Source organism: Hemitrygon akajei, chromosome 8 (assembly GCF_048418815.1).
Source record: "Hemitrygon akajei chromosome 8, sHemAka1.3, whole genome shotgun sequence".
Classification (NCBI taxonomy): Eukaryota; Metazoa; Chordata; class Chondrichthyes; order Myliobatiformes; family Dasyatidae; genus Hemitrygon; species Hemitrygon akajei.
In genome coordinates this window covers 152,024,779-152,049,770 of record NC_133131.1, presented here as the reverse complement: position 1 = coordinate 152,049,770, position 24,992 = coordinate 152,024,779, and the positions used below count along the sequence as shown (strand labels likewise).

General features: G+C 42.6%; 1 protein-coding gene across 4 annotated transcripts in view; it reads right to left on the bottom strand.

Moving 5' to 3' along the window:
* LOC140732346 (disco-interacting protein 2 homolog C) overlaps positions 1–24,992 on the bottom strand; it is a 605,485-nt gene that overhangs the window by 211,916 nt on the left and 368,577 nt on the right. For all 4 annotated transcript variants that reach the window (XM_073054850.1, XM_073054852.1, XM_073054853.1 and 1 more), the window contains 2 exons: positions 12,287–12,412; positions 4,662–4,874 (listed from right to left, as the gene is read on the bottom strand). In XM_073054850.1, coding sequence (XP_072910951.1) covers positions 4,662–4,874; positions 12,287–12,412 — 339 coding nt within the window. The remainder of the gene's footprint in view (positions 1–4,661; positions 4,875–12,286; positions 12,413–24,992) is intronic.

Below are 24,992 nucleotides of genomic sequence, written 5' to 3'. Positions count from 1 at the left end.
ACTCAAAATGCTTCCATTCGAAAGTTACAGATTGGCTGCATTGCTATTTTATCTTTTCATACACTTGAAGCAAAATTGTAGAACAACTGTAACTTCCTTTTAATATGGTGAAATGCATTAAGGTGTTTCCCAGAATGTTATCAACACACACAAAAGTGCTGGAGGAACTCAGCAGGCCAGACAGCACTTATGGAAAGGAACAGTCGACTTCTTGGGCCGAGACCCATCATCAGCCCCGTTTCTATCTTTCCACAGACGCCGTCTGGCCTGCTGAGTTCCTCCAGTATTTTGAGTGTGTTGCACTGGGTTTCCACCATCTGCAGATTTTCTCTCGTTTGTGCAATCAGCATGCCTTTTTCTCATTGCTGCCATCAGGGAGGATGCACAGGAGCCACAACACGTTAGGTACAGCTTCTTCGCCACCCCTCCCCCCCGCTATCAAATTTCTGCACAGACAATTAACACTTTCTCACATTTTCTTGGTCTCTTTTTGCACTACTTATTTAATTTATTTTTTACATATACAGATATTTCTTTTTGTAAACTATACGTATGGCACCGTATAGCAGCTGCAGAACAACAGATTTTACACTACATGCCTGTGGTATTAAAGCTGATTCTGATTCGAGTCAGGAAAGGTATTGATGTATCTCATTACAACCACATACTCAACAAAAGCTGCTACTGCAGCTTCCTGAAATGGTTTGGATATGTTAGATTTCAAAAGCAGTGGAAGTTCATTTCAGATGTAACTTTTCCATTCCCTGGAGCCATTTATGTAACACCACTTGCATGAAAAGGCCAATTTTTTACAAACTTTCCTCATAACTCAAAAACTGCTCTTACCTTTGTATTTCCCTGTGCAGTGTATAAAATACATCACGATTCACAAATTTGTTATAAAAATAAAAACAAAAGATGCTGGAAATACTTTTCAGCTCAGGACACAGCTGTAGGAGCAGAAACAGAGTTAACGCTTCAGGTCACAGACTCGTTCGATCTGGGAAGGAGACAAAAGAGGCTCATTAAGGTGAAGGAGAGGTGGGGGAGAGGAATGTCTCTGATAGGGTAAAACTGGGGTGAGCGTGGAGATAAATGTGAGCAAATTGATTTGCTTAGTGAGTGAATGGGAGCAGTTAAGAGATGAATAATACAGACAAAAGAATATAAGAGTTGTGAAATGCCACGCAGGAAGGTATGCTTGGATAGACAGGGGGGGGGGGGGGGGGGAAAGGTTCAGCACTCCCAGAAAGTGGAAACAAACAAACAACCACAAATACAGACAGAAAAATCAAGTCACCTCAACTTGTAGAATTCAATGTTGTGTCCAGAAGGCTGTAAAGGCATGCTTACTTCCCATCTGGGAACGTTGAAGCTTTCAGACAGACAGACATACTTTATTGATCCCGAGGGAAATTGGGTTTCGTTACAGCCGCACCAAGAATAGTGAAGAAATATTCCAGACTCAATATTGAATTCAGCAAAGCCAGGTAACTTGATTTCTCGGTGACACTGGAATAGCTGGTTTGCTCTTTACCTCTCTAGAAGCGGAGGACACAGAAGATCCAGGGGAATAGATTTACCTTTTCCATTCCCTGGAGCATTTATGTAACATCACCTGCTTTTATTTTGAGCAGGCCAGACTGATATGGAGGGACTGCTTTTTCCAGAGATTTGTGAATCCCAAGGAAGCAGTAGAGACTTTGTGGCCCTCCATTGATGGAGCTCGGCCATGGACGTTGCAAACTGTCTATGTTGGCACAGTGCCGTCTGTGCCTGACCACACCAATGAGAGAGTGGCAGTCACTGTTGCAAAGGTCGCATCTATAAATGGCCTCAGCTCTGCTGGAGATGCAGCGTTCCCTTCAATGGGCCTGTTTGTCTTCTGCTGCTTTCAGGAATTTTTCCCTGCCTGACTTAAAGGTGTCGCTTCAGGGTGCTTCTCCATCTGGCGTGGTCACCTGCAAACTCCTCCCCGGACTCGATGTCCAACGTGTGCACGTCCCCATACCGCAGTTTCGGGTGGCCAGCGGTTCTCTTGCCTGAAGCCAGCTCGGATTCAGAAGCCACGGCTCAACCAGCATAGTCTACGCCACCTGAGCAGGGTATACACATTGGGGAGGCTGGCAAGGGAGAGGATCTCAGTATATCCAGGAGACGCACAACGCCCGACGAAAGCACCTTAAATAGAAGATCTTGAGCCTTCCCTTCTGCTTCGCGTATGTTGTTGAAGTCTTGCCGCTGTGCAGCAGTGTACTGGTGACACAAACACTCTACACTACCATCTTTGTTTTGAGTGAGAGTTTGGAGCTCTCCAGACTCACGTGGTGAGGCGGACAAGAGTTGCTCAGCCTTCCCGGTGCACTTGTCGAGTTCTGCATCCAAGGAGAGGCCGTCACTGATGACAGACCCCAGGTCTGTGAACTGATGAACAATGTCCGGTTTGAAGATATCAATGGTAATGACAAGATGTTTGTCTTTTTCAGGCTGATAGTCAGACTAAATCCCTTGCGGGCCTGGGGGAAGTGATCCTTCAAGCTCTGGAGTGTAGGCTGTGACTGCTGCATCATCAGCAAACAGCACATCTCTGATCATAGTCTCACATACTTTGGCCTTAGGTGGGCAAGGTTAAAGAGCCAGCCGTCTGGTCTAGTGTGGGGGCAGACCCCCTCTGTTGCAGTGCCCAATACGTGCCTCAGGAGAAGGGCAAAGAAGATCCTGATTTATACACAGTTAGACAGGTTTTTGCATAGCAGGGGTTGAAGGGTTATGGAGAAGAGCTACCGTCAGATGAGGCATGTTCTAATTGAATGGTGGAGCAAGTTCGACGGGCTAGATGGCTTACTCCTGCTCCTCTTTCTTCGGTTCTTAGGAAATGCCTAGCCCGGCCTGTTGGACAGGTCCACCCACTCTGTGTTTCCCAACACCTATATTCATTCCTCTATGTTCTCACTCAACTGCTGCCATTCACTCATTAAGCACAATCATGTTTTCCCCCCATCAGAGATATAACCCCCCCGCTCCTCATGAATCGCCTCCCCCCATTGTGCACACACCCTGCTTCTTTATAAACTTCTTTTGTCTCCTGTTTTGATTAAGTTTTCTGTCCTGAGGTGATGACTCTGTTTCTCTTCCCACAGATGCAGCCTGGTCTGCTGAGTTTCTGCAGCATTTGCTGTTTTTATTTCAGATTTCCAGCATCCGCAGTGTTCTTCCTTTTTTTTAAAACACTTTATTATACAGTTGCATACATTTTTGAAAGTCTAATAAAAATCAGAATCCAAAGAATAAACAACAACATTATTGCTTTGAAACATTCATATAATATTCATTTTTTAGGCATGGGTGAGATAGCAAAAGACTGACTACTTCAGTAGCCCATGAGTTTGGGCTAAATGCAGGTAAATAATGCTTGCTTGGTGAGCACCATGGTTGGAATGGATGAGCTGGGCCGAAGGGCCTGTTCCCTTACTACATTACACTATGACGCTGTGGAGGGTGATACCCATTGTGCCTTTACTTAAGAAGGGCAGCAAGGAAAAGCCAGGGAAGTTTAACATCGGATCTGGGAAACTTTTTGGAAGGGATTCCGTGAGAGAGCAGTTACTTGCATTTGGAGAGGCAAGGACTGATTGGTATGGCTTAGCACATAATCAATGACATCACGATTGGTGGTGTAGTGGACAGTGAATAAAAATGGCTCTCAAATCACAACAGGCTGCAAATCGACTGAGAAAGTGAGCAAATGAATGTCAGATAGAATTTAACTCAGACAACTGCAAAGCGATTCATTTTGGGAAATTAAACCAGGCCAGGAAATACACAATGAACAAAAGGACCCTAGTTGAGAAGCGTCGTGGTACAGCGAGAACTTGGGGAACAAGTACATAGTTCCACAAAAGTTGCAACACAGGTGGTCGGGGGTGAAGAAGGCAGATGACATGCCTGCCTTCGTTGACCAAAGCAAAGATTACAAGAATTGGAACGTCGCGTTACAATTATACAAAACACTCAATAGGCCACACTTGAGCATTGTGAGCAGTTTTGGTTGCTATGTCGCAGTGAAGATGTGATAAGGCTGCAGAAAAGTTTGGCTGGATTTGCAGCCTTGAGTTATGTAGATTGGATACGCTGGGTGTTTCTTCCTTGGAGGGAATGAGGCTGGGAAGTAACAAGAGATATAAAATTATGAGAGGTATAAACAGGACAGCAAGCCACGGTCTGTTCCCTATGGCAGGGTATCTCAAACAGATAACATTGTTTTAAGGTGAGAGAGAGAGAGAAGGTTTAAACGGGAGCTTAGGGTAACTTTTCCACACAGAGTAGTTGATATCTGAGCAGGTGAGGCAGGAGGAACACTAGCTTTTAGGATCCACCTGGACAGGTACTTCAAGCAGCTGGGCACAGAGGGATACAGAATTAATGTGAACAAGAGGGATTAGTACAGATAGGCTTGAGACAATGGCACAGTCGGTTGAAGTACCTGTGTCTGTGATGTAAGAGATAGACTTTAGAAAGCTTAGAATAGAAATATGCTTGGAATAGAAACAAAATCACACAGGCTGCGAGTTACCCAAGTTGATTTTAAAAAGCCAAGGTGTAAATTACTGCTTTAAATGAAGTAGCAAATAGCTACGGCGATGAATAAACATTGTACCAACCGATGCGCGTTTGTGTCATGACATCAGCCAATGCATTAGCAGCGTTACTCCCGCCGCTCTGCGTGGAAGAGGATGAGTTGGTGGATGACGTGGTGGAGCCATGGATCGCTCGGCTTATCCAGTGTTCCATATTCAGGCTGCCTTGGCTGGAGGAAGGGGTTCCTTGGGAGTCGCCTTGCCCTGATCCCTCATCCTCCGACCCAGAAGAGGTATCTAGAAGAAGTTAAAAGAAGCACCAAAAACATTAGGTTATGCATGAAGATGAAAGGGAATGCAAGTGCTGGAATCTGGGAAAAAAAGAAAAGAGAACACTTGGAGAACCCAGAATCAGGTTTAATACCACTGTCATATGTTGTGAGATTTGTTGTTTGGCAGTACAGTGCAATACATTTAAAATACTATAAATTACAATATATATGTGTATAATGAAATTAATTAAGTACAGTTGGCCCTCTTTATCCGCAGGGGATTCGTTCCGGGACCCCCCGCGGATACCAAAAAACATGGATGCTCAAGTCCCTTATATAAAATGCCGTAGCATTTGCATATAACCTACGCACATCCTCCTGTATATTTTAAATCATCTCTAGATTACTTATAATACCCAATACAATGTAAATGCTATGTAAATAGTTGTTATACTGTATTGTTTAGGGAATAATGACAAGAAAGAAAAGTCTGTACATGTTCAGTACAGGTGCAACCATCGTAGCTCTTCTGGGAACGCTGATGCTGCCTCGGCATCAGCCGATCCCGATTCTCCCGTGATCTTTAAGTTCTTGAGGCTGTAGCGCTTTACGTAGCTAGCCAGCCATCTCTTACTAGCCTTAAACTCCTTCCTCTCGCTCACAACGCAAGTAGTGAACAAATGAGACGCGAGGCAAACAATGCTCAACTTCCGGGTTTTCCCGATCCGTGATTGGTTGAATCCACGCATGTGGAACACGCGGATAAGGAGGGCCGACTGTAGTGCAAAAAAAAGCAAAATAGTGACATAATGTCCCTTGATTGGTTCAGTATCTATTCAGAAATCTGATGGTGAAGGGAAATACATTGTTCTTAAAACATTGAGTGTACTTCAGGCTCCTGTACCTCTTCCCTGGTGGTAGGGATAAGAACAGCAACTGTGTAAATTTATTATTGAAGTATGTACTGTATATGTCACTATATACATTATTAAATTTTGCAGGCATTCACAGTAAAACAAAGGAATGCATTAGAATAAATGAAAAACTGCACACAAGGACTGATAAACAACCAACATGCAAACGGTTGGGGGAGAAAGGTACATGTTGATGTCTGGGTTGAAACTCTGCATCATCTGGGCTGAGGGAAAGGGGAAAGATTGCCAGAATGCAGCAGTTCAAGGTAGGAGTTTATAAAATCACGAGGAGCTCAATTAAGTCTTCTTTCCCTGGATAAGGGAGTCTAAAACTGGAGGCCATAGGTTTGAGGTGAGGGGGGAAAACTTGTCTCCATTGCCCCAATCAAAAGGTGACAAAATCTGAATCTGTACTCTTTAGAAGGAGGAAATCTTGATGAAACATAGAAAAGCTTCAGAATAGGAGGTGAAGAAGGGGAACGGAAACAGGGAGAAGGAGTTCTGGCTCCCCTCTTATCCCTTCTCATCTCCTCACCTGCCTATCACCTCATTCCAGTGTGTCTTCTCCTTCCCTTTCTCTGGTGATTCACTCTCCTCTCCTATCAGATTCCTTGTCCTTCAGCCTTTTCCACCTATTACCTCCCAGCTTCTCACTACAACCCCTTCCCCACCTTAATCGACTTAATCTATCATCTGCCAGCTTGCACTCCTCTCCTCCCCCCATTTTCTTATTCTGCCTTCTTCCTCCTTCCTTTCCAGTCCTGAAGAAGGGTCTCAACCCAAGAAAGTTGACTACTTATTTCCCCCCATAGACGCCGCCTGACCTGCTGAGTTCCTCAAGCATTTTGTGTGTGTAGCTCGGGACTGCCAGCATCTGCAGGATCTCTTGTGTCTGTGGATGGTAAATGCAGCCTCGCAGGCCAAGGCAGTTCAATACTTGTTTTTCTCTGCCCTTGTTTTCATGCACAAATTGTGAAACTCCTGCTCTCCTGTACGTTGGTAGAAATAGTAAATAAGCTGCTGTTTCAATCCATTTTGCACCTTGGCCGTGCGTCAGCCGTTGGCACGCACCACTGATAGTTACCTCATTGGGCTTTCAGTAAACTTCGACATAAATGTGCCACGGGAGCTTCAGCACAAAGCATTGCAACTTCTGGCTTTGTCGCCAATTCCAACAAATGTTTGGCCATCACTACCATGTGAAAATTAGAGATCTCAGCTGGCATTGGTCACAGTCAGTTAGATACTTGTCTTTATTCATGACTGAGAAAATTTCTACATAATTTTAAGATTAAACTGTGCCTATCACGTCAGAATTCTAATTGTTGTAATGTTCCTGCTTCAGGCTACTGTTCAAACTTTAATTTTAACAGCTAATAATAAGTAATCTTAGCTACTACATGTATTAATTGCCTTAGTTTCTTTATTTTTACACATTTTTGGAGTGTGATGGATGTCCTCCGAATGATTTAATTAAGAAATCTCTTCAATGCCATGGTGCTATAAAGATTATTACAATGTAGCATTTGAATTACTATTTTGCTATTACGTTGCAGATACATAAGACCATAAGATATAGGAGCAGAATCAGGCCATTTGGCCCATCAGGTCTGCTCTGTCATTCCTTCATGGCTGATCCAATTTTCCCTCTCAGCCCCAATGTCTTGCCTTCTCCCCATATCCCTTCATGCACTGGCCAATCAGGAATCTCTCAACCTCGGCCTCAAATACACGTGAAGACTTGGCCTCCACAGCTGCCTGGGACAATGAGATTCACCGCTCTCTGGCTAAAGAAATTCCTCCTCAGCGCCATTCTAAAAGGATGCCCCTCTCTTCTGAGGCTCTGTCCCTGGTCCTAAATTCTCCCACCAAAGGAAACATCCTCTCCATATTCCAGTGAATACAGGCCCAGAGCCATCAAACTCGCTTCATATGACAAGCCATTCAATCCTGGAATCATTTTCATGAACATCTTTTGAACTCTCTCCAGAGGAGACCAAAATTATTCACAACGCTCCAGGTGAGGCCTCAACCACGCTTTATAAAGCCTTAACATTATATCCTTGCTTTTATATTCCAGTCATCTTTAAACAAATGCTAACATTGCATTTGCCTTCACAATCTAACATACCACCCAGCTGTCTCTATCACGCCCATCTCTGTTCCTCTGACTAAGGAATGTCCTATCAACGCATTATTCTCTTCACATCTCTGCTCTTCTGAGCCGCAGCACCAGACTCTGTGCCAGAGATCTGGTCACTGTGACTTCTCCCTGGTAGGTCATCCCCCTCAACAGTATCTAAACTTATACTTATTACTAAGGGGAATGGCCACATGTTTACACTGCACGGGCTGTGCATTTCCTTTCCATCTCCTGACAGTCACCCAGTTACCTGTCCCCTGCAACCTAGGGTGACTACCTCCCTGTAGCTCCTATCGGTCATCTCTTCATTCTCCTGTACGAGTTGCAGCTCAGAGCACCTGGTGCAGATGTGTTTATCTGGGAGATTGGACATCTCCCAGACTTACCCCATCCCACGTGCAGTACAAACCACTGCCCCTGGAGCCATTCTCAATATAACACTATGCCCTAAGGGATGGAGAATGAACAATTAAGAATAGAAAGAGATTAACATCAGATACTTGCCCTCGCTATTAGAGTGATGAGCCTAGGCCACTCTAAACACTGGCACACTCAACAGAACGGCCAGCGTGCTTTTTTAAAATTCCCTTTTGGTGATTGGCCGCAGTCCAACTCCGAGAAACTGCCGCAAAGTTCTGCTTACATCGTGGCCCCGTTTAGGAACATGGAATTCAAAGATGAGGAAGAGCCATAATTCAGCTCAAATCATAATTATTATTACTGACTTATGATGTGATATGTTTTACTTTGCAGCAGCAGTGTAAGGATATAAAAATCTACAAACTACAAAAATAAATAAATGATGCAAAACAATGAATAATAAGGTAGTGAACATGGATTCGTGGACCGTTCAGAAATCTGATGGTAGAGAGGAAGAATAGTTTGAGTGCGTCTTTGGGCTCTTTTACCTACTCTCCGATGACAGTAATGAGAAGTGGTTATGTCCCAAATGCTAAGAGTCCTTAATGATGGATCCTGCCTTCTTGGAGATATCCTTAGTGGTGGGGAGGGTTGTAACTGTGATGGCTGAGTCTATAACTCTTTGAAGCCTCTTACAATCCTATGCGTTGCAGCCTCCACATGAGGCTTAGAGGCGATTTTGCAAGTGTCTTTGGTGAAATACCAAATCATTTTATCTCCTAATGAAGTACAGCCACTGGTGTGCCTTTGTTGTCAATGCATTGACGTGTTGAGTCCAGGATACATCGTCCAAAATGTTGACGCCCAGGAGCTTGAAGCTGCTCACCCTTTCCACCGGAGAGTGCTCAATAAGGACGAGCGTCTGTTCTCCCAGTTTCCTTTTCCTGAAATCTACAATCATTTCCTTGGTCTTGCTAATGTCGAGTGCAGGGCTGTTGGTGAGACACCGCTCAATCTACCTCACTTGGGTATGTCTTCTCATCTCCATCTGCGATTCTGCCAACAACAGTGGTACCACTGCTTACCCACACAGTCATGGGTGCAGAGAGTAGAGCAATGGACTGAGCATGCATACTGGAGGTGCACCTGTGCTTATAGTCAGCATGCTTATCTCCCCCATTTAAATCCTCTGTATCTTGTTTGCTCCATCACCCTTATTAGCTTTGGAGTAAATGTGGATTTAGCCACTGTGATTGTTATTCTGGGCTCCATATTATTTATGACAGATACTTAATAAACATGTCACCTGTCTTGTAAAGACACTACCCAGAAGGCGGCAATGGTAAACTTCTTCTGTAGAAAAATGGAAAGACCATGATCGCCCATGTCATACGACGCAGCACATAACAAATGAATAAATAAACAAAAGGGACTGCTGAGGATCCTCTTGAGTCACTGCTAACATTCACTTGGACTGCTGACATTTCAAGTACTACTTAAATCTGGATTCTGGCAACAAATTGTATATTAACTGTAACCGGATCCTTGACTTCCTAACCGGAACACCACAATCTGTGTGGTTTGGAAATAACACCTCCACCTCAATGGCAATCAACACTGGTGCATCTCAGGGATGTGTGCTTAGCCCACTGCTCTACTTTCTCTGCACCCATGATTACGTGGCTCGGCACAGCTCAGATGCCATCTATAAGTTTACTGACAATACACCCTTGCTGGCAGAATCTCAGATGGTGACGAGAGGGCGCACAGGAGCAAGACAGATCAGCTAGTTGAGTGGTGTCGTAGCAACAACCTTGCACTCAGCATCATTAAGACCAAAGAACTACTTTGTAATTGTGGACATCAGAAAGGGTAGGACAAGGGAACACGCACCAGTCCTCATAGATGGATCAGAAGAAGAAAGAGTGAGCAATTTCAATTTCCTGGGTGTCCATATCTCTGAGGATTTAACCCAGACCCAACATATCGATGCAGCTACAAAGAAGGTACAACAGTGGCTATATTTCATAGGGAGTTTGAGGAGATTTGGTACGTCACCAAGAACATTCACAAATTTCTACGTATGTCCCGTGGAGAGCAGTGTAAACTTAGAAACTTAGTCAGGTCTGTTACGCCCGTGGCCCCCTCCTTTTTGAGAATCGCAGGATCGCTATTGATTCGAGTCAGGAGACCCAGGAAATGAGAGAAAGACATGCAGAATCCACAAAGAGTTTGGAATGTGTCCTGGCCTCCGAAAGGCGGAACCATTGATAACGGCTATTGTCTCTTGGAGACGGGATTATGTATTGAATACTGTACGATGCATCGAAGCCCCCAGGCAATGAACCGAGGGGGGGGGTTGGTGGAGGGATTGCATCATCCCAACCTGATTGACATCTGAGACCCCGTGAGTCAGGATAAAAGAGGGTCTGGGGAACAGCCCCTTCAGACGCACCAGAAGAAATGCTAGAACTCCTGTAACAGCGTAACAGCGAAAGCCGGTGGAACCAGCCCACGTGCGTCCTTTTCCATTTGCCTCGGAATTGGTGGGTCTTGCCACGGAAGCACTGCTTTAGCTAACCTTGAAGGGGAAATCAGTCCCCCAACGACTCTCGAAGGAGTGACATCATAAAAGGAATGGGCAAGTTAAACCTCCGTCTTTCTCTCCAACCAAAAAGGCTGCAGCCTACAGCTTGACTGAACTAAAGTGACTTTTATATTTCCATCGGACAATACATTATCCCCTAGACAACAATAGAGCTATTTCTTATTGATTATTATTATACCCGCGCTTTTAGATTTAGTATTGACGACGTATATTATCTGTATGTTTGCATTGATATTATTTTTGTGCATTTTTATCAATAAATACTGTTAAAAATAGTACCATCAGACTTCAACAGACCTCTCTATCTTTGCTGGTAAGTGACCCAGTTATGGGGTACGTAACAGGTCTATCTTGGGACAAGCCTCCATAGTATCCAGGACATCTTCAAGGAGACAGCGTCCATCATTAAGGACCCACATCAGCAGGCCATGCCCTCTTCTCATTGCTACCATCGGGAAGGAGGTGCAGAAGCCTGAAGGCACACACTCAGCGATTCAGGTACAACTTCTTCCATCCGATTTCTGAATGGATTTTGACATCATGAACACTATCCATGTGCTTTCTTATTTCTATTTCATTTACTACTTATTAAAGTATTTAATATATACTTACTGTAATTCAGTTTTTTTCTCTAACATTATGTATTGCTTCATACTGCTGCCACAAAGTTAACAGGTTTCATGACGTATACAGTGATATCACTGACACAGGCGGCAATGTGACACGGTGTTCAGGCTCGAGTTGGTGCTGCCCCCCCAGTGTTCACTGGGCGGGAGATGGGCTTTATTGTGTTCGGCTGTGGATTGATGGCGTGGGTTTTGGGATTCTTTTATTGCATGATTGTGATACCACTTGTGTGTGCTTTGTGCTGTGTGTGACTGCTGGTACAGTGCCTCGCATCTTGACCCTAGGGTAAAGCTGATTTGTTCGGCTGTATTCATGGGCATTCATAAACAGTTAAATGACAATTAAACGAACTAAATTTTGATTCTGAAAAAAATAATTCTATTAATTCACACTGATTTTAGCAGTGGAAGATGCACTGTAGTCTCAGAAATGCATATGGTACACTTTACTGGAATTATATCTTCTGCCTTGCTTCTAACAAGCTCCTAAGAAAAGCAAAAACTTATACTTGCAACATCTACCCTTCATGAAGTCACTCGTGCAATCTTTCATGACTTAATTTCCAACCAAATTCTTACAATCTTATCTTTAAGACCATGTTTCCGTTAACGTTTTTTCTGGATCTCTGTTGCTCTTTAACAGAGGAGTAATCATTGCCCTCCTGGTCCTCGGACACTCCTTTGGTTATCAGCAATTTCTTGGAGATCATTTTACTAACTTTGCTACAGGGAGGGAGAATGCAAACTTGACTCATGACTCAATAGGTTACAAATGCTTTGATTTACCTGGAGGTGTGTAAGCATCCATTGATGTTTGTACCACCAATGAGCGTCGTTTCGATGGCATGGGAACAGCCATCTTTCTCTCTTTGTGTTTGGCAAGAGCAGCTTGCACTGCCTCTGTGTGCACGTCTGAAAAAAAAGAGAGGGCAAGGATTAAGGTTGCAAAACAGTAAATCCACATAAAATCTACTTTTGAACTTAAATCACATGAAAAAATGCACATGTCAAGGGCTCACCACTAACTTACAGATAATTAATGAGTACTTATGCAAAAGAGTCTTCATACGGTCAGATCCTAATGCACACGTGGGGTTTAATCAGCTGCATTACTAAAAACTACCTAGTTACATTTATTCCCCTAGCAAGATGCAGATACTCCGCTGATTCTACTAAAAAGGTGAAATACACCAAAGACGAGGTTCTGCAGATGCTAGATGTCCAGAGTAACACATACATAAAATGCTGGCGGAACTCATCAGGGCAGTCAGCATCTATGGAGAGGAATAAACAGTTGACATTTTGGGCAGAGACCCGTCACCAGGACTGGAAAGAAAGGGGGAAGAAGAGTATACCAAACCTTCTCTTTCACTGCTTCATTAAAACTAATTATTTCTCCACTTTGCTGAACTAGATATACCAGAGAGTAAATACATGTATTTAGAAAAACAAGGACCAATTAGGGACAGTCAACATGGCTTTCCACATGGAAAATCTTGTCTCATGATTTCAATGGTTTCTCTGAAGAGGCAACTGAAAAAAACAGATGAGGATAGCATTATCTACACGGGTTTAGCAAGGCAAGATACTGCATGGCAAGCCGGTCTGGAAGTTAGATCACATGGAATTCAAGGTGAGCTAGCCAACCAGATACAAAATTCACCTGACAGTAAGTGACAGAGGGTTGCAGAGGATTTTTTTTTCAGATTGGAAAAACCACGGAAAACATCCAGCCCAGATGGAGTATCTGGCCAAGTGCTAAAGACCTGTGCCGATCAACTGGCTGGCATGTCCACTAATACTTTTAACCTCTCACTTCCGCAGCCACAGCCTGCTTCAAGCAGGCTTCAATAATACGGTGCCTAAGAAGAATAAGGAAATCGGCCTCAATGACTATCCTCCAGTAGCACTCAAATCCACTATGATGAAGTGCTTCGAGAGGTTGATGATGAAATATCATCATCATTCCTGCCTGAGCAGGAACTTGGAGCTGTTCCAATTTGCCTAACACAACAACTGGTCTATGGCAGATGCCATTTCATTGGCTTTTTAGTCTCAACCCTGGAACGTCTGGACAGCAAAGACATGACCATCAGGATGCTCTCCATTGCCTACAGCTCAGCGTTCAATACTATCATCCCCTAAAAATTAGTCATTAAGTTCCAAGACCTCCTTGTGCAACAGGATCCTTGATTTCCTCGCTTGCAGATCCCAATCGGTTTGGACTGGCAACATCTCCTCCAGAACCTCCATCAGCACAAGTGCACCACAAGGCTGTGTGCTTAGCCCCCGTTCTGCTCGCTTTATACCTATGACTGTGAAGCTGTGAACAGCTCCGATGCCATATTCCAGCTTGTTGATGACAGCGCCATCATTGACTTCACGCAATTTGCCGAGTTTGTTGTCTTTTGCAAATTGATTGGCTGTCTGTCTTGTTATGTGTGGTTTTTCACATATAATGAATCACAGTGTTGTATATGGTAACATATATTTACTTTGATAATAAATTTACTTTGAACTTTGAACCTCGGAGGCCTGTGAGCAGCAATGTTCCACAGGGATCAATGCTGATCCACTGTTGTTTGTGATTTATATTAATGCTTTGGATGATAATATTGGTGACAAGGCGATTAAGCTTGTAGACAATACCAAAATTACTTGTAGATTGGATGGTGAAGAAGATTACCTAAGATTATAGCAGGGCCTTGATCAACTGGGCCATTAAGCCAAGGAATGGCAGATGGGGATTAACTCAGATAAGCCTGAGCTGCTGTGTTTTGGGAAGACAAATCAGGGCAGGACTTGTACAGTAAATGGTAGGACCATAGAGAGTGTTGTAGAACAGAGCGACTTAGGGCTACATAAACATAGTTTCTTGAAAGTGGTACCACAGATATTCAGGGTGGTGAAGAAAGTGCTTGGCACATTTGACTTTGTTCAGGATATTGAGTTAGGAAGGGATACAGGGGGAAGGCAGGAAATTGGGGCTGAGAGGAAAAATGGATCAGCCATGATTAAATGGGGTATCAGACTCAATGGGCTGAATGGTCTGTTTCTGCTCTTATATCTTATGGTCTTATGTAACAGACATTGGTGAGGACACACTTGGAATACTGCATACAGCTCTGGCCATCCTCTTTTTGGAAGACTGTTACTAAACTGGAAAGGGTGCAAACAAGATTTATGAGGATGTCAGCAGAACTGGAGGGTTTGAGTTATAGAGAGAGGCCGATCAGCTGGAACATTTTTCCCTGGAGATCAGGATGCTGAGGAGTAACCTCATAGAGGTCTATACAATCATGAAGGGAGCTTAGATAAAGCGAATAGCCACAGTCCCTTACCATGGGTGGGGAAGTCTAAGACCAGAGGCCATAGGGGTGAGAAGAAAAAGATTTAAAAGGGACCCAAATGGCAACATTTTCAAGCAGAAGGTGGTAGATATATGGAAATAATAGAGGTGAGTACAAATGAGCCATTTTAAAGACATTTGTACAGGTACATCAATGGGAATTATTTTGATGGATATGGACCAAAATCAGGCAAATGGGATTTGCTCAGTTAGGCAACTTGGTCGTCCTGGAAGAGTTTGGCTGAAAGGCCTTTTCCCATGCTACACAGCTCTGTAACCAATCATACTGGAAAGTGGCACAATAACGACAACAGCAGAATGGACCGATGGAGTGTTACTGTAGAACTGATATGATGCCTTGGTTATGATCTTCAGCTCCAAATGGTGAAATGTAATTTAGCACTCAATGTCATTAGCAAGTTAACCCCTCCTCTTCCGACAATCTAAAGCAAAACGGGGGCTGAACGACAACGTGCATTCATTAATCAAAGACCCATCAACCCAGAGCCAGCTAATGAACCAACACTGGCTTATAATTACCAAAGGAATCAAACAAAATAAGGGAAGCTCTCAAGTGTAGTAATTCTGACATTTTGGCCTGATTTACAAAACCATCTTTGGAACAACTCAAGGATATTAATCTAACACAGTGCACTACATTTTTCAATTATGGCAAATTGTTTTCATCCCCATTGCTTCCAAGAGGATTTTGCTTTCTCAGCTTAGAGCAGAGGAAAGATTCTCAAATCAAAGCTGTGAGTACAATCCCCAGTACTGTACTTGAGATCTGACAGTGATGTTCGGCTGGATATGAGTGGTCCCATAGGGCAGGTTTGCCAGAGGAGAATATGGTTAGGATTAGCAATTCAAACAATGACAACATTTGAACACTAATTCACCATCTCTACTGACCTAAGGGAAGGAAATTCTCCATAGAAATCCACATTCTTTCCCTCCACTCAAATATTTCCAGACTTTATACTATTTATTTTGCTTTTCCTTTCACAATCTATATTCTTTGAGAACCTGTTTGACCCAGAATCTCTTTTGTTTCAGATTCCAAGCAGTTGTGTTGTATATCTTGCAATTGCAACAGATCCCCTCACTGCCCCTTCTTTCCTCTGTTCCCATTCATCCCTTTCCACTCGCATCTTTCTCCAGACAGACGAGTCGTTGTTAACCACCACCAACATCGTGTCATTCAATCCCTTTTGATCTCTTATTCTATCAGTGATTTTTTTTTTCGTTCTCTGCACTCTCCCTTCTCTGCAACTTAAATCATTGCTCTCTAACGTTTCCTGCTTCAAATAAAAGTCTTTGATCTAAAACACTGATTCCTGCTGAGTAATACCAACATTATTTTCTTTAATGTCACTTTTCCAATGCTATCTTCCTGGACAAAGTTGGGATATGGTGGCCTCCCAGTGCTGGACAGGTCATTCAAAGATCTGACCTATTAATTGAAGATACAATTCAAATCCCACCAAGGCATTTGGAGAAGTTAAATTGGATTCAAGTTACAAAGCTGAGCTGGGATCAGATTGTGGTTGTAGCTTCCCTGGTTCCTTCACGTAACATAGAAACAGCAAACTACCATTCTTACCTGCACTGCCCTATATGTTACTTTACTTTATTGTCACCAAACAATTGATACTAGAGCGTACAATTATCACAGTGATATTTGATTCTGCGCTTCGCGCTCCCTGGAGTACAAATCGAAGTAAATATAATAAAGATTTAAATTATAAATCATAATTAGAAAATAGAAAAGGGAAAGTAAGGTAGTGCCCCCCTCCATTAACAGCATTGTGGTTGTCTCTCATGAAAGGTCAAAAATGATCTAGAAAACTGTTCAATTCAAATGCATGCAAAAAAGGCTAATTCATGTAAAGATGCTCAGAATTTCAGCTCTGATCCCGTTAAAGCTTAGTAATGCAACTTGTGTCCCTGATGTTAACTATGGTGAGCATCAAAATTAACTTATTCGATTCATATTTTGAAAAGGAAAGAATATTTTCATCCCTGCCTCCACTCCATAATCTTAAAACAAATTTGACTTTTCCTGTCTCATGAGCTTGAGATATAATCGAATTTTCCGTCACCACAGACACTGCTTGAATCAATGAATATTTCCAATACTGTCTCCTTGTAAATAACCCAGCAATTTGGATTGATTCATAACTCACATTATCTCTCTTTATTGCACACAGAAATAATGATATAGAAACGTAGAAAACCTACAGCACAATACAGGCTCTTCGGCCCACAAAGCTTTGCCAAACATGTCCCTACCTTAGAACTACCTAGGCTTTACCCATAGCCCTCTATTTTTCTAAGCTCTATGTAGCCATCCAGGAGTCTTTTAAAAGACCCTATCGTTTCCACCTCCACCACCACTGCTGGCAGCCCATTCCACTCACTCACCACTTTCTGTGTATAAAACTTAACCCTGATATCTCCTCTGTACCTACTTCTTAGCACCTTAAAACCATGGCCTCTCGTGCTAGCCATTTCAGCCCTGGGGAAAAGCCTCTGACTATCCACACGATCAATGCCTCTCATTATCTTCTACAGTACACCTCTATCAGGTCATCTCTCATCCTCCGTCGCTCCAAGGCGAAAAGGCCAAGTTCACTCAACCTATTGTCATAAGGCATGCTCGCCAATCCAGACAACATCCTTGTAAATCTCCTCTGCACCCTTTCTATGGCTTCCACATCCTTCCTGTAGTGAGGCGACCAGAACTGAGCACAGTACTCCAAGTGGGGTCTGACCAGGGTCCTATATACTGTAGCTGCAACATTACCTCTCGGCTCTTAAACTCAATCCCACGGTTGATGAAGGCCAATGCACCGTATGCCTTCTTAACCACAGAGTCATCCTGCGTACTAGCTTTGAGTGTCCTATGGACTCGGACCCCAAGCTCCCTCTGATCCTCCACACTGCCAAGAGTCTTACTATTAAAGCCATATTTTGCCATCATATTTGACCTACCAAAAATATGAGTACTAATATTATTGCTTTTGCAGCAAGTTTCGGGCCATTATTTGCTAGTACATTTAAGTCAGTTAGTCCTCAGAAGCAGTGTAGTTTCCAACCTCATTCAGTGTGTATCCCCACTGATGCATCTCTATATGTGGACTTCGACCAAAATATGCATACAGACGTCAAGATGGTTGGAATGCTTCACATCATGAACATCCCACACACTCTCTTTAGCTCGAGTTCTGGTCAAGATGGCGCCAGCAAACAATGATTCCTCGGGCAACGTCTTCCGGATAGCAAATCTCTTCAATCAGTTCACTTTCTCTACACCTTCTGCATGTTCTTTTCATCCTGTTAGTGCTACGGAAACTGCTGGAGTCTGTAACCTGCAGTTTGGAACCCGATCGAATGACCTAGCGCCCTGCTGTGTCCAGTGAGCTGCCTCGAGGAGATCGGAGACGGTTACCCGAGAAGGTCCGAGAACACAATCTGACTCATGGAAAAGACCGGACGGAGATGGCTCCATCTCAAAGCGGTGAGGGAGAATGAAACATCGAGATAAATATGGGGGGGGGGGGGGGGGGGAGGATGGTCAGTAATCACTGTTTACGGAGACCACTGGGGCAGTGACTGTCAGCAGCTGGATCGGTGACGTTCGGACAGGGTTGGCAGTCACTCTTCACGGAAGGACTGAGTTCGGGTGGCCGCTCTCCTCGTACGCTGATGAAAAGATGTTTTCGACATGCTGAGATTTATATGATTATCGGATGTACTTTCTATTGGTCTCCTTCAGTTCTTCGGTGTTGTCTCTCTTGTGGCTGACTGGCAGGTGCGGAGGGAGGGATTTGGGGTTTTGATGCTACTGTCGTTGTTTTTTCTCTGAATGAGAGAGTCAGTGATTATTATTATCGCTATTTTTTACTGCAGGGGAGAGTTGGGGGATTTTCTGCTATTGTCGTTTCTTTTCTGCAGGGAGGGTGCGGGTTATTTTGGGGTTTGCAAGCTTTGTTCCTTTTCCCTGGGGGAGGGGGGGAGTTGTCTTTTCTTTCTAAGTATTTTACGGCTATCTGGAGAAGACAAATATCAGAGTTGTATTGTACATGCATTCTTTAACAATGAAATGAATCTTCGAACCTTTGAATAGTGAATATGTGAAATTCAGTGCCTCAGCAGCTGTGGAGGCCAAATCATTGGGTATATTTAAGGCAGAAGTTGTAGATTCTTGATTAGTCAGGGCATGAAGGGATACGGGGAGCAGGCAGGAGATTGGGGCTGAGAGGAAAATGGATCAGCCATGATGAAATGGTGGAGAAGATTCAATGAGTCAAATGGCCTAATTCAGCTCCTACATGTTATGGTCTAAAATGCATCTTCTTTGGAATGCTTTTACTGAGTTTGAAAATCAAACAACTGCAGACGCTGAAAACCTGAAATAATTTCAAGTATTTTGTCATACAACAGTAGACATGAAAACTGTCAAATGAGACAACATTCCTGTGGACCAAGGTACACATCGCAGTACATATATGTCATAACTCACACACATAACACATAAAGTAATATTACCACAAATAAATTAACAAATAACAAAGTACCATGTGAGTTGAAAAGTTAACAGTATAATGCTATTGGTGCTTCATAGATGATGAGACCTGGGTGGTGTCAGGGAGTTCAGGCCATTACAGTGGAAAGACAATCAGAACTAACGTTTCAGGTCAAAGTCCCTCATCAGAGTGTTTCCAGCATTTTTGTTTTTATTTTACAGACTCTGATTTACTTTTATTTAAAAAGTCTTTCACTGTTGCAGTTGGTCCTGTGAACTGCAAACCAGACCTCTCAGATATAGAGAAATATAGAAACATAGAAAACTTACACAGCATAATACAGGCCCTTCGGCCCACAAAGCTGTGCTGAACATGTCCTTACCTGAGAAATTACCTAGGGTTACCTATAGCCCTCTATTTTTCTGAGCTCCATGTACCTGTCCAGGAGACTCTTAAAAGACCCTATCATTGCCGCCAGCCCATTCCATACACTCACCACTCTCTGCATAAAAAAATTACCCCTGACATCTCTTCTGTACCTACTCCCAAGCACCTTAAAACTGTGCCCTCTCGTGTTAGCCATTTCAGCCCTGGGAAAAAGCCTCTGACTATCCACATGATCAATGCCTCTAATCATCTTATGCACCTCTATATTCCAACAGATTAAATAGCTTCTAAACTTTGCTGCAACTATCTCCCATTTACAATTCTCCAAAACGTTCTAATTTCTGTAGTTATTTTTGTACCTCAATTCCAAAGCCCTTTTTGTAAACATCGACTTCTAGAGGAAAAGAGCTCCTGTGGTTCAGTCTTTCCTGCATGTGGAGTACACAATTTGAATGGACGGTTTCAGAACTCTTGGATGCTGTTATATCTTATTGTATTCCATAATGTCAACATTTTTCATAACATCCCATGCACAGTTGAACAAATCTTTCATTCCAGCATTATAATTCTATTCTTTCAGGAACACATAAGAACATAAGAGATAGGAGCAGGAGTAGGCCAATCGGCCCCTCAAGCCTGCTCCGCCATTCAACAAGATCATGGCTGATCCAATCTTAACTCTAGTTTTCAACGAATCCCACAAGGCAACAGTGCCAACCAACAGGGGCACCATGCCGCCCATTTTATTTTATTATTCATCCCGCCCAAACCCATGTGATCACCCGGGGAAAAAAAACTGAGTTGCCAATTGAGGAGAAAAAATCTGGAAAATTCCCCTCCGACCCATCCAGGCTATCGAAAACTGGTCCAGGAGATCACATGGCTGATCTAAACCTAGCCTCATGTCCACTTACCTGCTCGCTCACCGTATCCCCTAATGCCATTTTTATCCAGGAAAATGTCTATCTCCGTTTTGAATTTATTGAGTGTAGTAGCTTCCACAGCTCTCTGGGGCAGTAAATTCCACAGCCCCACTGCCACATCGCTGAAATGTGTTCACTTTTTCCATGGTCTGGATAACTTTATTGATTTATGGTTGTGTGCTCTCTCATTTTCAAAAGATTATGCATCCTCTTGCCCCTGCCAAAAGCTACACCCTAATTTCTCTAGCCTGAAGCTAATTTGACAATGGTATGCCATCCTGAGGTTTGCTGACATATTTCTCCATTGCTTCTTCAAGATGGCACCAGCGAACAACGCGACCAAATGGCGACGTCCAGTAGACAGTTCACAAAGCTACTTTACTACTTCTTCTTTCAAATATGATTCTACCACTAAGCTACGTGCGATTGGAACCTGTGATTTACATTTTGATGGTGTGCTTTTGGGCCAATGGAGCGAGCTGGTGCTTTGCTGTCTCCGAGGGAGCAGGTTTGGAGCAGAATGTGCGGCCTGGAGGCCAGGAAGCCTGGAGACAGGGTACAAACCCACTGCTTTTCTCCAAATGAGGCGCCGAGGGTGCAAGCCCACAATCGAGTCCATTGCTTCTCTCTGATTAAGGCGCAGAGCAAGGTTGAAGTCGACAAGGGTGAGAGAGGAGGATGGGCGGGTGTTCAAAACCAACTGCCTGTGTTTGACTGATCTTCCTCTCCCTCTCACTAGCTGCTGTCAGGTGAAGGTGCAGGAGTCTTGGGATCCATGTTGCCTCTTGGTTCGGTGGACTTTGAGGTTTATGGTGCACGTGTTCCTGGATTCTGGTTACTCTTTTTTTTGTTGCTATTTTTGGGCGGATTGAACAATGTGGACTGGGGTGCTTTGGTGAAGAATGGCCCAGCGGCCAGCAGTGTACTACCCGTGCAGCGCTGAACTGAACTAAACTGAATACTCCTGGATCCCGGTGTGATGTTCGATATTCTGTGTGTTGTTCGCTCACTTTTTGCTGCTGGTGCAATTTGTTCTTTTTTTGTGCATTGGGCATTGGATGTTTCCTTGAACAGATTCCACAGTGTTTCTTTGTTTTGTGGCTATCTGTGAGAGGGCGGATCTCAGAGTTGCGTTCAGTATACATACTTTGATAATAAATATACTTTGAGTCTTTGAATCTTAATCTTTGTTTCTCAGATGACCATGTCATAGTTATAAATCCCAGTTGATTAGTGTTGCTTCAGATTACTACTGTACTATTCAAGTAAACAAAAAAAAATGTGTTGATCCCAGTAACCGTGAGTTTTCCCAAAGGTTTTTAATTCCCTAATGATTCAATAGAGTGAAAGCAGAAATATATTTACTTATTTAAACGCTGAAAGCTTGAAGATATGTGGGCTGTTTGAATGAGCCTGGCTGACCTTGTACACAAATCACAAGAAACTAATATGCAAGTGTAACAGACATGTGGGAAGCAAGTGGTATATTGGTCCTTCCTGCAAGAAAATTTCAGTACAAGCATATGGATACCGTAATTATACAGGACCTCACAGAGTCTACACATGGAGCATTGTGCACAATTACTGTGTATAATTTTAATCTCCTTATCTAAACTATTTACTTGCCATTGAGGGAGTTCAATGAAGATTGGATCATGAGCACAGATTCAATAGGTCTGGGTCTGGATTCTTTGAGCTTAGCTTAGAGGAATAACAAGTGATCTCACTGAAACTTACAAAGTTTTTACTGGACTCGACAGGAGGACCACTGTTCCCACTAAGCTGTGCAGGTGCACGGCCGCGCAATAGCTGAAATGCTTCCCCACACATAGCCTTCATTGCTATGTAGCTAGAATTTTCTTTGATACAATGATATAATTAATGAGCTACGACCTTGTAAATTCCTTCAGAAAAGCTGTTTGAATACAATTGCAGCAATGCTGTATGCAAAAGCAAAAATTAACAAATTATGGTCACAGTATCTTGGCGATACCATTTATTATTCAATTCATTCAACTTGGATAATAGATTTCCTGACAATGAGTTAAGAGAATAATAAGCTTTTGACCCTGTTGCTACTGCAATGCAATCAATTTTGAATTTGGAAAAGAGAATATACTACGACTGAGAAAAAATATACTCAGCTGCTATTACAAACTATGATGAAAGCAGTGCCTCAAAAATTTTGCAGCAATACTGTGATTTCAAATTTGTAGCTTCTAAGGAAGTTAAGACTGGTTTACTTAAGGCGTTCACTAAAATGTTGAACTACATGCTTAGAAATGAAGAAATTTGAAGAACTGCAATCTTTGGAACATTTCAAGCTTCTAGTGCTGACTGCGAACGTGGATTCAGTCTTAGGAATTCAATCAAATATAAATCCAGAAACAGACTTGAAGTGGAATATTTGGACATTTGATGAGGATTAAGATGTATCTTTCATCAGGGTGCAAAGTTAATCAGGAGAGTGTTTATAGATAATGGATTTGTAACAAAGACAGACAAGAAATAGTTATGAAACATGAAAGATTTTCTTTGTTGTACTGTATTGCATTGTACCCTTCCAAAAATAAATAAAATCAAAAGTATGCCATTTTTTCATTCTAAATACTCCTAGTACACATATTACAAAAAAAACATTTAAAGTGCTGTGCAGTTTTCAGATCATTTAAACATTTTCTGCTCAGAGCAATGATTGGTGTGCACAACTGTAAAGAAATTGAGGGAACTTTGGAGTGGACATGGGTGAATGTTTTGGATGCTGAGGAGTCAAGAGTTGGGGACACTGAATCAGAAAAAGGAGTCGGCTCACTTTGGACTGGGATGAGGAAAACTTATTCACTCTTTGGTATCTTTGGAACTGGTAGGCTGAGGAGATTCAGTTCGCTGCATTCAAATGGCCCACTCTTTCTTTTATTTCCTGCTGTCCTTTTCTTGGTTATTTGTCCCATGATGCAAGTTTGGCTATTATGTCAGGAATTAAGTTTGATTATTTGATTAATTACATACCCCAAAGCGTGAAGCGGGAAAAAAAATTACTATTATAAATACAGGCAACACAGGTTCAATTCCCGCTGCTGCCTATAATGAGTTTGTACGATTTCCCCGTGACCACATGGGTTTCCTCCAGGTGCTCCGGTTTCCTCCCACAGTTAAAAGACATAGGTTAATTGGTCACTGTAAATTGTTCCAATGATTAGGCCAGGATTAAATCAGCGGATAGGCGGGCGGTGCGACTCGACGGGCCAGAAAGGCCTGTTCTGTGCTGTATCTCAATAAATAAATAAAACACCCAGGTAGCAGAAAATATAACACAATTTAAATAAGATTTAATGTGCTAATTAAAAAGAAATCATGATGGTCAGAATCGTCAAGCTCAGATCTCAACTCTGGATATGGTCTCAGCTTTCCTTGATTTTCAATAACATTTTAAAATGAATTATACATTAGAATGTTTTCCTTTCTCATGGGACTGCCAAATGGAAAACATAATTTCGTCAAGTGCTCTACAGTTTGTGTGGAGCACTAATTATTACAAGTGTGCAATCATCATAAAATTGTTTCTAAATCGCAATTATGAAGCCTGCATAAGGTATCTTTTGTTTCAATGTTTCTGGGAAGCCATCATTCATTATCAACCATGTTTAGCTGGGGTTAATTACAACATTAGTGATATATTAAATTATGAAATAGTAAACTGTGGAAGTAGTCCAACTTACAGGAAGAAGGAAAATCTAATGGATGACGTCACCCGGGGCAGAATAGCACAGGGATGAGACCTGGACTAATAATCATAAGGAAAATATTGAAAGGGCTTTAATGTTTCAGTTCTGGTGTGGAACGAGTGCTGACTGGGAGATCACTGATGTGGTGATGTAGCAAAGGGAGACTTGAGGAACTTCAGTGCAAACGTAAGGAAACGTCGATGAACCCTACCATAAAAGGCAACTACGGTATAATAATCTGTACACAGATGATTCTGCTGCAATGTCTTCATTTTTGCTTGAGTTCCTAAGCTATCATTTGTTCTGAAGCTTCAATTGGGCCTTTTGTTTTAACAATCAATTAATTTTAGAAAGTTAAGTGAGATGCATGGCTGTAATATCATTAAAAAAGTGCTGGATGAAAAATATGTATTTCAAAGTGGGTACTTTTAGTCTGGTTTAAGAGGATGACAGGATTACCTCTAAGTGTTTAATAACATCATTACAGCCCTGATAAATTGGGTCGATTCCACAGCTGTAAAGGAAATACTCGTTCAGAAATACAGAACAGGTCACTAGTGTAGGAAGAGGAACGGCTGG